This window comes from Hemiscyllium ocellatum, chromosome 3, assembly GCF_020745735.1.
Source record: "Hemiscyllium ocellatum isolate sHemOce1 chromosome 3, sHemOce1.pat.X.cur, whole genome shotgun sequence".
Taxonomy (NCBI): domain Eukaryota; kingdom Metazoa; phylum Chordata; class Chondrichthyes; order Orectolobiformes; family Hemiscylliidae; genus Hemiscyllium; species Hemiscyllium ocellatum.
In genome coordinates, this window is record NC_083403.1 from 19564393 (window position 1) to 19581091 (window position 16699).

Here is a 16699-nt window from a genome sequence, read left to right on the forward strand (position 1 = left end):
ACTTTGGCAAAAAAAAAGGCATAGACTACTTTCTAAATGGCGAGAAAATTAGTAAAGCCAAAGTACAAAGGGATCTGGGAGTGCTAGTCGAGGATTCTCTAAAGGGAAACATGCAGGTTGATTCCTTAATAAGAAAGCGAATGCAATATTGCCACTTATCTCAAGAGGGTTGAAATATAAAAGCAGAGATGTGCTACTAAGACTTTATAAAGCTCTGGTTAGGCCCCATTTGGAGTACTGTGTCCAGTTTTGGTCCCCACACCTCAGGAAGGACATACTGGCACTGGAACGTGTCCAGCGGAGATTCACATGAATGATCCCTGGAATGGTAGGTCTAACATATGAAGAACGGCTGAGGATCCTGGGATTGTATTCATTAGAATTTAGAAGATTGAGGGGAGACTTAATAGAGACGTACAAGATAATACATGGCTTGGAAAGGGTGGACGCTAGGAAATTGTTTCCATTAGGTGAGGAGACTAGGACCCGTGGACACAGCCTTAGAATTAGAGGGGGTCAATTCAGAACAGAAATGAGGAGACATTTCTTCAGCCAGAGGGTGGTGGGCCTGTGGAATTCATTGCCACGGAGTGCAGTGGAGGCCGGGACGCTAAATGTCTTCAAGGCAGAAATTGATAGATTCTTGTTGTCTCGAGGAATTAAGGGCTACGGGGAGAATGCGGGTAAGTGGAGTTGAAATGCCCATCAGCCATGATTGAATGGCGGAGTGGACTCGATGGGCCGAATGGCCTTACTTCCACTCCTATGTCTTATGGTCTTATTATAGATGTTTATTAAAACATGAGGGACATGGATAGGATAAATAGACAAAGTCTTTTCCTTGGGGTAGCAATATCCAGAACTACAAGTAAAAACAATGACTGCAGGGGCATAAGTTTAGGGTGAGAGGAGAAAGATATAAAAGGGACCTAAGGGGCAACTTTTTCACACAGAGTGGTGCACGTATGGAATGAGCTGCCAGAGGGAGTGGTGGAGGCTGGTACAATACAGCATTTAAAAGGCATCTGGGTGGGTATATGAACAGGAAGAGTTTAGAGGGATATGGGCCAAGTGCTGGCAAATGGGATTAAATTAGGTTAGGATCACTGGTCAGCATAGACGAGTTGGACCGAAGGGTCTGTTTCCATGTACATCTCTATGACTCTACATGTTACTGTAATTTTTCAGCCAAAGTCTGGAAAATTGTATAGGGCTTTTTGCATTTGGACATGGATTACTTTGGTATTTGAACTGCTGCAAATCATGCTGAAGATGGCGACGGCATCAGTGACTGCATTATCTTCCTTATAATGGAGGGAAGATCATTCATGAAGCAGCTGATGATGGTTGGGGCTGGGACACTACCCTGAGAAGATGCTGCAGAAATGTCCTGGAGCTGAAATGACTGACCACCAACAATCACAATCATTCTTTGTGCCGGACAGAACTTCAATTGTCTAATTCCCAATGATTCCAGTTTTGCGAGGCTCCTTGATGACACATTCAAAAAGTATGGTGCTGAAAAAGCACAACGGGTCAGGCAACATCTGAAGAGCAGGAGGGGGAGTTAACTTTTGGGTATAAGCCCTTCATCATCCTTGACACTACACCTGATTAAATGCAACCTTGATGTCCAGGAAAGTCACTCTCATCTCACTCCTGGAATTCAGCATTTTTGTCTATGTTTGAACCAAGGAGAAGAAAATTAGGACTGCAGGTGCTGGAGCTGAGATTCGAGCGTGGGATGCTGGAAAAGCAGAGCAAGTCAGGCAGCATCCGAGGAGCAGAAGAATTGACATTTCGGGCATAAGCCCTTCATCAGAAATCGGAGGTTGTAATGAGGTCAGGAGCTTGCTAGACATTGGTGAGCATAGTATTGGTGAGCAGGTGCTCATATAACACTAAATTTAGAAGAATTAGAAACTGAGATGAGGTCAGTGTAGAACTTTAAACGGACATTGACAAGTTAGTGATGTGGGTGGATAGGTGGCAGAGAAGTGTGAGGTGATGCACTTTGGTCAAAAGAATACTGAAAGACGATATAAAACTCAGGCCACAATTCTAAAGGGGGTGAAGAAGGACTTCACTTGGATGTATATTTTCACAAAGTATTAAAGGTGACGGGATAGGTAGATAGACCATTCAGTGTTCTCAGCTTTATTTAGAGTCATACAGTCCTACAGCACAGAAATAGGTGCTTTGACCCAAACTGGTCCATGCCGACCAAAATGTCCACCATTTCCTGCACTTAGTGCATATCCTTCTAAACCTTTCTTCTCCATGTTTTTATCCAAATGTCTTTTAAATGTTGTTAATGTACCTGCCTCAACAACTTCCGCTGGCAGCTCATTCCATAAACATACCACCATCTGTGTAAAACATTGCCCTCAGGTTCCCTTTTATTCTTTCCCCTCTAACCTCAAACTGATACCCTCTAGTCCACGATTCCCCAACCCTGGCAAAAAGACTGAGTGCATTCAAGCTATTCATGCCTCTCACACTCTTATACATTTCTATAAGATTCCTCCCTCAGTCTCCTATGCTCTAAAGAAATAAAATTCCTACCTCAGCCGTTGAGTCGTGGTAACATCCTTGTAAATTTCTCCTGCACTTTTCCCAGTTTCATAATATTCTTCCTATAGGAAGGTGGCCAAAACTGAACACAATACTCCAACTCAATCCTCACCAATATTCTGCACAACTGCAACACAAATTGCCAAGTTGTGCAATGCAAGTCTTGAGTACTATTGCTGGAATGTTGTCAGTGCGCATATCTTGGTAAATGTGAGGTCTTCCATTTTGGTAGGACTAACTGCAAAATGGGTTATTAATTAAATGGTGAAAAGTTGCAGCATGCTGATATGCAGAGGGATCTGCATGTCCTTGATCATAAGTCTCAGAAAGTTGGTTTGCAGATAATAAGAAGGCAAATGGAATATTGTCTTTCATTGCTAGAGAGATGGAGCTTAAAATAGGGAGGTTATGCTGCAGCTCCATGGGAGTGCTAGTGAGGCCACACCTGGAGTACTGAGTCCAGTTTTCATCTACTTACTTGACAAAGGATGTACTGGCACTGGAGTGGGAGCAGAGGAGGTTCATTAGGTTGATTCCGGAGTGGAGAAGGTTGGCTTATTAGGAGAGATTGAGTAGACTGGGAACATACTCACTGAAATTTAGAAGAACGTGGGGATTCTTATTGAAACATAGAAGCAGGTAGGCTATTACCACTAACAGGTGAAACTAGAACTAGGAGGCATAGCCTCAAAATAAAGAGGAGCAAATTTAGGACTAAGTTGAGGAGGAACTTCTTCACACAAAGGGTTGTGAATCTGTGGAATTCCCTGGCCAGTGAAGCAGTTGAGGCTACCTCATTGAACGTCTAGATTTTTGAACAGTAAAAAAGTTAAGGATAATGGTAAGCAGGCAGATAAGTGGAGCTGAGAAATAACTTCAATGATTTAGCCTCCACAATCCTCTGAGGTAGAGAACTCCAAACATTTATAACCCTCTGGGAACATAAAAACATCAGAAATAGAAGCAGGAGTAGGCCGTCTAGCCCATCGAGCCTGTTCTCCCATTCAGTGAGATAGATTTTTGAAACACCTGGGAGTTGAGGACAATGAGGAACTGACATGAAAGAAGAATTATAGAATCACTAAAAAGTTGAAGCAGGATATTCAGCCCAGTGAGTCCCCACTGACCTGCTGAAGAGCATCTCACTCAGACTCACTTCCCTATCCTATCCCCATAACTCCACATTTCCCATGTATCACCTGCACGTCCACAGACACAATGGAAAATTTAACATGGCCAATCCGCCTAACGTGCGCATCTTTGGACTGTGGGAGGAAACTGGATCACTCAGAGGAAACATGCAGACAAAGGGAGAATATAGAAACTCCATAAAGACAGTTACTCTGAGAGTGGAACTCAACCTCGGTCCCTGGTGCTATGAGGCAGCAGTGCTAACCACTGAGCCTCCGTGTTACGTGCTGAAATTGAGACAGATCAGCTGTAACAGGACAGATTTGAGGGGCCAAATGTTGTTCCTTTTTTTTAAATGTTCTCATGAGGGTCCACAGTTTAGAAACAAAGGATTCCCAGTTAACAGCAGAAGGTCATTAGTTTTTGAAATTTCTTCCTTCAGAGAGTAAATGGGGGTTGGTTCATTCAAGGCTGAATTAGACAGACTTGTGATCCACAAGAGAATCAAGGTTTCTGGGCTGTAGGAGAAAATTAGATTTGAAATCACCAGCAGCTCAACAGCTATGATCTTACTGAACAGTGGAGTACATTGGAGATGCCAATTTGCCAACCTCCTTCTTTCGTTCATAAGGGCTTACTATCTACTATGATCTTAACTAACATTTCTTCTCTGATAACACTTCATTAAAAGTAGAATATTTTATATTTATCTCATTACTTTGTTGGATATTGTGTTCTAAATGATTGAATAAAAACAATGCAAAATAATTCATGTATGTAATATTTCTGATATATAGATGGTCCTGTTTAAAAACATACATCGAAATATCCTGTATTTAAATGGTGAGTAAATACTACTCAATACAGGACCAAGCTATTCGATTTATTAAGATCTACTGCAAATTTATGAATTAGGTAATGACTGTTTAAATTCTGTAGTCATTAAATATCCTTACATCTTTATTATTGTACTCATTGTGAACACGTTAACTGATTCTAACTCTGTTGCTTCTGCAAAAATGCATTTCACATTTTCAAAACCTGAACAGAGCCTGAGGAATATATGCATACACATTATGAAGTTGACCCAACAAACTGAGAAAATAGCTATTAAGGCCTGGTTGAAGATCCTCCCTCGTTGAATTTGTATAAGATTGGGAAGAGAAATTTTGGTGCCTCAGGGAATCAAGGGATATGGGGAGAGAGTGCGGAAGATAAAGTTCTTGCCATTTTAGTTAGAGACAAGAGTTCAAAAGTAAAGAAGTCACTATGAACCTTTATAAAACACTGGCTTCATTTCAACTGGACTGTCAGGAAGCATGTCAAAGGCAATGGGGAGGGTACATAAAGATTTTGGAGATGAGAGACTTTTGTTTTGTGAATAGAATAGTGAAGCAGGCACTGTCCTCATTAGAAAAGATACAGCGGAGAATGCAAAACAATATTAAAAATCATGAGTGAACTGGATAGAGTAGACAAGGAGAAACAGTCCCATTACAGAGTACCTGAGGAGACAGATTTAAAATATCAACAACACAATCTGCACCAACATCAGAAAATGTTTCTTAAGTAGCAAGTGGTTAGGATCTAGGTTCTGGATCAGTGGTGCTGGAAGAGCACAGCAGTTCAGGCAGCATCCAATGAGCAGCGAAATGAAGGGCTTTTGCCCGAAACGTCGATTTCACTGCTCGTTGGATGCTGCCTGAACTGCTGTGCTCTTCCAGCACCACTGATCCAGAATCTGGTTTCCAACATCTGCAGTCATTGTTTTTACCTGGTTAGGATCTAGATAACATTGTAGATTCTATCAAGACTTTGAAAACAGAATTGAATGATTGTCTGAAAAGGTTTGTGGGGCTATGTGGAGAATGTAGTGGAAGGAATGAATTAGCTGTGGTGCTCTCACTGACACCAACTGACAGAATGGGCTAAATAGCTTCCTTCTACGAACATAAACAGGAACAGGAGCCTATTGTGTCATTCAATATAATCATAGTTGACCTTTGGCTTCAACTCTACTTTTCGTGTGGCTTCCCAATATCCCTTGGTTCCCTGAGGCACCAAACTTTCTCTATCCAATTGTATACATATTCAACACGGGAGGGTCCTCAACCCTCTGGGGTAGAAAATTCCAAAGATGCACAACTCTCCGAGTGAAGAATTCTTTGTTATCTCAATCCATAAGTATTTGGCTCCATACCCCAAAACTTATATTCTAGATTTCCCATGTAAATTCAGTTCCCTTTCCTTCAGACACCAATTTAACTCATTCTTAAATACTGACATAGATTATGATTAAACAGAGCCTATGACTTCACTTCATAACACCACAACTCTGTGTTAAAACAAAAGTAGTGGGAAGTAAACCTACCCTTGGAGAAAAAGTCCATGTTTTGGGATTCTTTGGTTGCCAGGTTGCTCTGATTGTATGTATGTTGCTGAGAACCTGAAACAGGGTAACAATGAATAAGTATTAGTTACAATGTGCAACATGGAATTGCTTCAGTCTGTCCTATCCCTTGCTTCCGCCAGTACATGTTTTCACAGACAATTATTTTGTAGCCTACTATTTACCTAAGCAAAAGTATTAAAAGTAGGCAAGAATCTAAGTAACAGATTTCCTCAAGCTGTTTCAGGCCTCTATATCACTGAACATAATGTTTTGTAAGAAACCTAGCCTCGGCACTGGATTACAGACCCAGCCTGAAAAGCCACAAACACCTAAGATAGAATTTGCCTTTTGAATTTCCCACATGATAAGGACTCCAACTATCAATGGGTGTAAGCATGTGTTTACAGGTTGAGGTCCCACTCAAAGGTCTCAATTTGAAGTGTGAAGGAAGGCTGCCCACGAGCCTTTGTGCCTCAGAGGTCAGGGTAAAGGTGGGAAGGTGCCATTGCTCTCACCCACCACCCTCTTGCTTGAAAAATGCACTCTGCTCACCCACTACAATACTCCCTATAGGAAGGCATGAAGTTCCACCCATAGAGTCATAAAGGCACAGAGGATTTCATTCAGTCAGACTGTCAGTCACACAGGGTGACTTACTTTGTGACCTAGTGAATGCTTCAAAAAAATTACTTACAATGAACAGATTACAATTTATAATTGCTCATTATCTTTTTATACTCAGTTCACTCCTTTCTCTTCCATGGCTCCCCAGTGCGTATTCAATCTGATTCAAACACCAGGTTATAACAACTTCAAATGGATAATACACTATGATTTTCTATATATAAATTTCCAGCCCATCTTAAATACTGGAATGAATTGTCAATTCCCAAACCAATGGGACAATACCTGAATCAAGAGTTTTGAAAAACTACAGCCAAAGTATCTTCAACCCCATCATTTATATCATTCCTTACGTTGGAAACCATCAAGTTGTGGGAATGAGTTCCACTACAGACGTGTAAATACAAATTCTAGGTTGATACTCTAGTCCATAGATGAACATACCATCTTGTGAGGGAAACTTAAATTCAATGTCTCATAACTGAAGTCATTATGGTGAAAAACAAGAGAATTCACCTGATTTTTAACTAATCCATATTCTACCATGAACTTTGCTTGGGCAAATTGTCTCACCTTTTTCCCAAAGTTATTTGGGAATTTGGCTCTATTCCTCCATTTCAACAATTATTAAATTAAAAAAAGGTACATGAATGAATAAAGCTCACTGGGTTATCTCACATTTATGAAAAGCATTATACAAACGGAAGTCTTTCCTTCTTTCATTGGACTCCATTACTGGCAGTTGACTTGTGGAACCCACTCGTCCTCTATGCAGTCTGCACAGGCAACACTTTGTGCCTCGGTGATATAGACTAGAAAGGTCTCTGCCTAGAAAGGTTCGATGGAGGACTGAACGAGTAGGTGACTTACCCTTTGACCATCAAAAAGGCAGAAACGAACCTGCCTGCTTAGCACCTGCACAGTAGACCCAGGTAAAGGAACCATTCTACAGCTCCACAATGTAAACATATGTGATATATGTGTTTTCCTTGGACGGACCTGCAAATACCAAAATGAATAAAATGGAAAGAAAAGGGAGGTTATTAAAGTCTCCAGCACACAAAACAGGACACAGTGGTTGGAAACGGTTAGGAATTAAACTTCTAACACACTGGATAAATGCATGATAATTGGAAGAGGGACGAGCAATATAGAACTGAAGGTGCTATATTTGAATGCATGCAGTAACAAAACAAGGTAAGTTGGCTTCTGGTGCAGATCGAAATTGGCAGGCATGATGTGTGGTGGGCATCACGGAGACATAGCTACAAGGAGATCAGGACAGGGAGCTAAATATCCAAGGATATACATCATATTGAAAAGACGTGCACGTGGGCAGAGAGGGGTGGGGTTGCCTTATTAATAAGAAATTAAATTAAATTAATAGCAAGGAAAGAAATAGGGTCAGACGATATAGAATCTGTGGGGTTTGGCTGAGGAAACACAAAGTAAAAAAAAAAATAATGGCAGTTACGTGCAGGTCTCCAAACAGCAGCCAGAATTTGAGGCACAAGATACACCAGGAGATAGAAAAGATGTGCAGGAAAGGCAAAGTTACAGTGATCATGGGGGATTTCAATATGTAGGTGTGCAGTGGATCACAAGAAAAGGAATTTGTGGAATATCTACGAGATGACTTTTTGGACCAGCTTGTGGTGGAGCCCACTGGGGAACAGACAATTCTGGACTTAGTGTTGTGCAATCAGGCAGATAAGGGAACTTAAGGTGAAGGAACACTTGGAACCCTTAGGAGGTGGTGACCACAAAATAATACAATTTATTCTGCAATTTGAGAGGAAGAAGGTGGAATCAGATGTAATGATATTACAGTTGAATAAAGTCAACTACAGAGGCATGAGGGAGGAGCTGACCTCTGGGAAAGGAACCTAGAAGGAAAGATAGTGGAACCACAATGGCAGGGGTTTCTGGGAGTAATTGGGGAGGTACAGCAAAAATTCATCCCTCAGAAAAAGCATACTAAAAGGATCCATGAATGACAAGGAAAGACAGGAACAGCATAAAAGCAAAAGCGAAACCACATAATGTGACAAAGGGCAAAGGATTAAGAAGCCTAAAAAGTCCAACACATGTGAGGTGCTGCATTTTGGGAAAGCAAATCTTAGCAGGACTTATACACTTAATGGTAAGGTCCTAGGGAGTTTTGCTGAACAAAGAGACCTTGGAGTGCAGGTTCATAGATCCTTGAAAATGGAGTCACAGGTAGATAGGATAGTGAAGAAGGCATTTGGTATGCTTTCCTTTATTGACCAGAGTATTGAGTTCAGGAGTTCGGAGGTCATGTTGCGGTTGTACAGGACATTGGTTAGGCCACTGTTGGAATATTGCGTGCAATTCTGATCTCCTTCCTATCGAAAAGATGTTGTGAAACTTGAAAGAGTTCAGAAAAGATTTACAAAGATGTTGCCAGGGTTGGAGGATTTGAGCTAAAGGGAGAGGCTGAACAGGCTGGGGCTATTTTCGCTGAATCGTCGGAGGCGGAGAGATGACCTTATAGAGGTTTACAAAATTATGAGGGGCATGGATAGGATAAATAGACAAAGTCTCTTCCCTGGGGTGGGGGAGCCCAGAACTAGAGGGCATAGGTTTAGGGTGAGAGGGGAAAGATATAAAAGAGACCTAAAGGGCAACGTTTTCACGCAGAGGGTGGTACGTGTATGGAATGAGTTGCCACAGGATGTGGTGGAGGCTGGTACAATTGCAATATTTAAGAGGCATTTGGATGGGTATATGAATAGGAAGGGTTTGGAGGGAAATGGGTCAGGTGCCGGCAGGTGGGACTAGATTGGGTTGAGATATCTGGTTGGCATGGACAAGTTGGACCGAAGGGTCCGTTTGCATGCTGTACATCTCTATGACTCTATGACAATGAAAAAAGAAATAAGGAGAGAGAAGACCGAAAATGAGAGTAAGCTGGCTAGTAATATGAAAAAAGATTGCAAGAGTTTCTTTAGATATATAAAGGGCAGAAAGAGGCAAAAGTGGACATTCAGCTGCTGAAAAATGACACTTGAGAAGTAGTAATGGGGGACAATGAAATGGCTGAGGAATTGAATAAGTACTTTGCGTCAGTCTTCATGGTGGAAGACACGAGTAATATCCCAAAGATTCAAGAGAGTCGTGGTACGTTGGTGAGTATGGTGGCTATCATCATGGAGAAGGTGTGAGAAAAACTGAAAGTTCGGAAGGTGGATAAATCACCTGGACAGATAAGCTACACCCCAGATTTCTGAAGGATATAACTTAAGAGATAATGGAGGTGTTACTGGTGATCTTTAAGGAATCACGGGAGTCAGTGAGGGTCCCAGAGGATCAGAAAAGATTTACAAGGATGTTGCCAAGGTTGGAGAATTTGAGCTATAGGGACAGGCTGAATAGGCTGGGGCTGTTTTCCTTGGGGCATTGGAGGCTGAGAAGTGACCTTATGGAGGTTTATATAATCATGAGGGGCAGGGATAAGTCTTTTCCCTGGGTGGGGGAGTCCAGAATTAGAGGGCATATGCTTAGGGTGAGGGTAAGATATAAAAGTGACCTAAGCGGGCAACTTTTTTATGCAGAGGGTGTACGGTATGAGTTGCCAGAGGAAGTGGTGGAGGGGTTATAGTTACAGCATTTAAAAGGCATCTGGATGGGGTTATGAATAGGAAGGGCCAAGTGCTGGCAAATGGGACTAGATCAGGTTAGGATATCTGGTCGGTATGGACAGGTTGGACCAAAGGGTCTGTTCTGTACTGTATATCTGTATGGCTTGATGACTGGAAATTGTAAACCCTCCGTTTAAGAAGGGAGTAAGGCAAAAGACGGGAAATTACAGGCCAATTTGCCTGACCTTGGTCGTTGGTAAGATTTTGGAGTCCATTGTGAAGGATGAGATTTCTGAATACTTTGAAATGCATGGCAAAATAGGGCAAAGTCAAGGGGAGATCATGCCTGACAAATGTGTTAAAAATCTTTGAGGAGGTAATGAGCAGATTAGACCAAGGAGAGCCAATGGATGTTACCTATCTGGACTTCAAAGGCCTTTGTTAAGTTGGCATATAGGAGGCTGCTGATTAAGATAAGGGTCCATGGTATTGGAGCTGAAAATGTGTTGCTGGTTAAAGTGCAGCAGATCAGGCAGCATCCAAGGAACAGGAAATTCGACGTTTCGGGCACAAGCCCTTCATCAGGAATGAGGAAAGTGTGTCCTGCAGCACTCCTGATGAAGGGCTTGTGCCCGAAACGTTGAATTTCCTGTTCCTTGGATGCTGCCTGACCTGCTGCGCTTTAACCAGCAACACATTTTCAGCTCTGATCTCCAGCATCTGCAGACCTCACTTTTTACTCCATGGTATTGGAGGCAAGGTACTGCCATGGATGGAAGACTGGTTGTCTGGCAGAAAGCAGAGAATGGGGATAAAAGGGTCTTTCTCAGAATAGAAGCTGGTGACTGGTGGTGCTCCACAAGGGTCAATGCTGGACTACAACTTTTCACTTTATACATTTATGATGGAGATGAAGGAATTGAGGGCACTCTGGCTAGGTTTGCAGATGTTACAAGGACAGATGGAGGAACAGGTAGTATCAAGGTGGCAGGGAGGCTGCAGAAAGATTTAGACAGGTTAGGAGAGTGGGCAAAGAAGTGGCAGATGGAATACAACAAGGGTGAGATTAGAGGCAATTCTAAATGGTGAGAAAATTCAGAAATCTGATGTGCAAAGAGACTTCTGAGTCTCTTAAGGTAAACTTGCAGTTTGAGTCGGTAGTTAGAAAGGCAAATATAATATTGCCATTTATTTTGAGAGGACTAGAATAGAAAAGCAAGGATGAACTTCTGATGCTTTATGTAGCCCTGGTCAGACCAAGTTTCGGAGTATTCTGAGCAATTTTGGGACCCATATCTCAGGAAGGAGGTACTGGCCCTGGAGAGAGTCCAGAGGAGGTTCACAAGAAACATCCTAGGAATGAAAGGCTTAACATCTGAGGAACATTTGAGGACTCTGTGTCTATATTCGATGAAGTTTAGAAGGATGGTTGGGGGGTCCGATCGAATTGAAATTTACATAATACTGAACGGCCTGGACAGAGTGGACATTGGGAAGATGTTTCTACTGGAAGGAAAGACTAGGATCGGAGGGCACAGCCTTAGAGTAAAGGAAAGACCCTTTATAATGGAGATAAGGAGAAACCTCTTCAGCCAGAGAGGTGAATCTGTGGAATTTATTGCCACATAAGGCTGTGGAGGCCAGATCATTGAGTACATAGACAGAGATAGATAGGTTCTTGATTGTCAAGGGGATCAAAGGTTACAGGGAGAAAGCGAGAGAATGGGGTTGAAAAACTTATCAGCCATGATTGAATGGTGGAACAGACTCAATGGGCCAAATGGCATAATTTCTGCTTCTATATCTCATGGTCTCAGACCATAAGAGATAGGACTAATAGTAGGCTATTCAATTAAATCATGGCTATCTGATAACCTTGAAATTCCACTTTCCTGTCTTTTCTCCATAACCTTAATTCCTTTACTGATTGAAAACTGTCTGTCTCAGCCATGAGTACATTATTGATTCAGTCTTGACAGCCCTCTGTGGCAAAGAATTTCACAGAAATGGAAACTTCTGAGAAAAGAAATTCCTCCTCATCCCTGTCATAAATGTGTGACTCCTTTTTCTGGGATTAAGATCTCTGGTTCGAGACTCTCCTACAAGGATTAACAATCTTTCTGTAACTACCATCTCAAGTCCTCTAAGAATCTAGTATTTTTCATTAAAGTCACCTGCCATTTGCCTATATTCTAAAGATGAGAGCAAGTTTCTGGATTCTGGGCAACAATCTGATTACTTGAAAAGTACACAAGAGAGCATACTATGTCAACATATAGATGACCATACAAGCGACTGTGCAGTGCTGGACCTAATTCTAGGAATGAAGTCATAAAGGTGCTCGAGGTGACAGTGGGAAGCATTTTAGTGATAGCGGCTATAACACCTATGGATAAAGAGAAAGATGCAACAAAGGGCTCTGCACTGAGGTAAGACAGATTTTGTTAAAATAAGGCAAGCTCTGGTTAAAATAGACTGGGAACATGCTACATGACAGTATATCTACAGCAGAGAAAGTGGAAGGCTTTCAAAAACTTAATAGGGGTGTACAAGCCTAACATGTTCCCCTCAGGGTGAAACATAGGAGCAACAAGCCCATATTTGGGATTTGCTTAGCTGACCTCAAGAAATCTCTTTGTCCAGAATTGTAAGGATGTGGAATTTACTTCCAGGTTTAACAACAACAACAAAATTTACATCCACATTCAAAATTAGACTCGATATGATTGGATAATTTTGAATATAACTACAAACGCACCAGGGAGGCATATTGGCTAAATGGCCATTTTTAATGCTATGACATCGGAACAGGAGTAGGCCATCAAGCTCCTGGAGTCTGTGCTACCATTTAATGAGACCATGGCATAACTCTATATACTTGCTTTTGGTCCATATCCCTTAATACTTTTGCTAACTGAAATTCATCTTGCATTTAAAATTAACAGCTGGTCTAGCGTTAACTGCCATTTGTGGAAGACAGGTCCAAATCTCTACCACTCATTGAGTGGAGACAAGCTTCCGAACATCTTTCCTAAATGATCTGGCCTTCATTTTAAGACCATGCCCCCTAATTCTTATCCTTGTTTATCCTGTCTTTTCCTGTGAAGATTTTGATCAGATCAACCCTCTACCTTCTAAATCCTCGAAATAACAGGCTTATTTTGTGTAATTTTTCCTTATAACCTGAAGTCCAGGTATCATCCTTGTAAATCTACACTGTCTTCCCTCCAAGGCCAAAACATCTTTCCTAAGGTGTGGTGCCCAGATCTGCTCACAGTAGTCTAAGTGGGGTCTAATCAAATTTGTATAATTGCAGCATAACTTCTGTCATTTTATCCTCCAGATATAAAGGCCAGCATTCTATTTTACTTCTTGATAATTTTCTGTACTTATTTGTGGCATTTTAAAAATATATGCACCTGAACCCCAAAGTATCTTTCAACACCCACTGTATTTAACTTCATAGCATCTAGAAAGTACCCTGATCTATCCTTTCTCAGCTGCAAATGTGTTAACCCTCCTTCGACTGACTGAACTGGTCCTCACCCTGAATAACTTCTCTTTTCAATCCTCCCACTTCCTCCAAACTAAAGGAGTTGCCATGGGCACCCGCATGGGCCCCAGCTATGCCTGCCTCTTCGTAGGATACGTGGAACAGTCCATCTTCCGCAACTACACTGGCACCACCCCCCACCTTTTCCTCCGCTACATCGATGACTGTATCGGCGCTGCCTCGTGCTCCCACGAGGAGGTTGAACAGTTCATCAACTTTACTAACACCTTCCATCCCGACCTGAAATTCACCTGGACTGTCTCAGACTCCTCCCTCCCCTTCCTAGACCTTTCCATTTCTATCTCGGGCGACCGACTCAACACAGACATCTATTATAAACCGACTGACTCCCACAGCTACCTGGACTACACCTCCTCCCACCCTGCCCCCTGTAAAAACGCCATCCCATATTCCCAATTCCTTCGTCTCCGCCGCATCTGCTCCCAGGAGGACCAATTCCAACACCGCACAACCCAGATGGCCTCCTTCTTCAAGGACCGCAGATTCCCCCCAGACGTGATCGACGATGCCCTCCACCGCATCTCCTCCACTTCCCGCTCCTCCGCCCTTGAGCCCCGCTCCTCCAACCGCCACCAAGACAGAACCCCACTGGTTCTCACCTACCACCCCACCAACCTGCGCATACAACGTATTATCCGCCGCCATTTCCGCCACCTCCAAACGGACCCCACCACCAAGGATATATTTCCCTCCCCTCCCCTATCAGCGTTCCGCAAGGACCACTCCCTTCGTGACTCCCTTGTCAGATCCACACCCCCCACCAACCCAACCTCCACCCCCGGCACCTTCCCCTGCAACCGCAGGAAATGTAAAACTTGCGCCCACACCTCCACACTCACTTCCCTCCAAGGCCCCAAGGGATCCTTCCATATCCGCCACAAGTTCACCTGTACCTCCACACACATCATCTATTGCATCCGCTGCACCCGATGTGGCCTCCTCTATATTGGTGAGACGGGCCGCTTACTTGCGGAACGCTTCAGAGAACACCTCTGGGCCGCCCGAACCAACCAACCCAATCACCCCGTGGCTCAACACTTTAACTCCCCCTCCCACTCCACCGAGGACATGCAGGTCCTCGGACTCCTCCACCGGCAAAACACAACTACACGACGGCTGGAGGAGGAGCGCCTCATCTTCCGCCTGGGAACCCTCCAACCACAAGGTATGAATTCAGATTTCTCCAGCTTCCTCATTTCCCCTCCCCCCACCTTGTCTCAGTCGGTTCCCTCAACTCAGCACCGCCCTCCTAACCTGCAATCCTCTTCCTGACCTCTCCGCCCCCACCCCACTCCGGCCTATCACCCTCACCTTGACCTCCTTCCACCTATCCCACCTCCATCGCCCCTCCCCCTAGTCCCTCCTCCCTACCTTTTATCTCAGCCTGCTTGGCTCTCTCTCTCTTATTCCTGATGAAGGGCTTATGCTCGAAACGTTGAATTCTCTATTCCTGAGATGCTGCCTAACCTGCTGTGCTTTGACCAGCAACACATTTGCAGCTGTGATCTCCAGCATCTGCAGACCTCATTTTTTACTATCCTTTCTCAGACCAAACTGGTTACCCTCACACTTGCTTACATTGAAATCCATTGGGCACAGTTGTGACCATTCACCTCCTCTGTCAATTATCTTTATAAGTTTATATACTTCTCAATAACATTCCATATGGCAGTGGTAAATGAATGAATGATAAAATATACATTACTCACACCACCATGTACTCTGTCCCAGTGAAGGTCTTTAAAGCACAATTTGGACTGTGTTAACTTAGGCTGCAAATAGTAACTCATATGGAATTCATTTCCTGTGAAGGAAAAATGCAAAATCAAGCCATGATTATTTCAACGATAGTGGAGATAATCCAGGAATACAGTGTCTACAAGACACCAGATCAAAAACTCTTGAAAACAAAACAAAATTGATAAGAACAGCAGCACACCAAAGGCTTGCTGCCAGCATGATGGGGAGCTGGATCTACGTTCCTCCTCAAAATAAAAGCCTCAGAAAGCTAATGAATTAGAAAAACAAACAGAACATCACAGAAGTGCTACAGCCAGTTCAAACCCGGTTATGAACCAATATATACAGTGGTTTCAACAGAATACAATGCCCGAAGTCACTTCACAGGGACTAAGTGCATCAACAAGCCACCAAAATATGAGGTCATATGACCAAATGCTTGGTCAGTCATAGGTTCTAAGGAGTATCTTAAAGGAGGAAAATGAGGATAAAAGGCTGAGAGCTTTTGGAAGGAAATCCTTAACTTTGAGGCCAAAGCAATTGAAAGTACTGCCATCAATGGCAGAACAATCAAAATTGGGGATGCTCAAGAGGTCAGAATAGATAAGTGTAGGAATGGTTATGGAGCTGCAGGCGATTATAGAGATAGAAAGGTATGGTGATAATGGGGAATCTTTAAAAAAAGAAAATTTTAAAATGAAGACTTTGCTTGACCAAAGCTAGCTACAGAGATAGTGGATACATTGGTTTAATTTTTAAATTTTTTTGGATTCTGGAGAAGTACTGGAGGTCTGGAAAACTGCCAAAATGATAGTTCAAAAAGGGAGGGAGGCAAAAAGTGGGGTAAACTATAAGCTGATTAGCATAACACCTACTCTTGGAAAAATACTGGAAACACTTATTAAGGAAGTAACAGCAACACATTTGAAAAGTCATAATCTTATCAAGTAGAGTCAGCATGGCTTCATGAAAGGGAAGTTTTGTCTGACTAACTCATTAGAGTTTTTCAAGGAAGTCTCAACCTTTATAGATAGAGAAGAGCTAGTAAGTGTTATATTTGGA

The 16699-nt window shown here is 42.7% G+C and overlaps 1 protein-coding gene across 2 annotated transcripts in view; it reads right to left on the minus strand.

Moving 5' to 3' along the window:
* The window catches only part of nphp1 (nephronophthisis 1), a 144341-nt gene that overhangs the window by 46433 nt on the left and 81209 nt on the right, over positions 1 to 16699 (minus strand). Inside the window, exons 10-12 of one of the 2 annotated variants that reach the window (XM_060855900.1) lie at positions 15607 to 15701; positions 7592 to 7720; positions 6077 to 6151 (exon numbers count right to left, since the gene is read on the minus strand). In XM_060855900.1, coding sequence (XP_060711883.1) covers positions 6077 to 6151; positions 7592 to 7720; positions 15607 to 15701 — 299 coding nt within the window. The remainder of the gene's footprint in view (positions 1 to 6076; positions 6152 to 7591; positions 7721 to 15606; positions 15702 to 16699) is intronic. The other variant, XM_060855909.1, reaches the window with a different exon arrangement.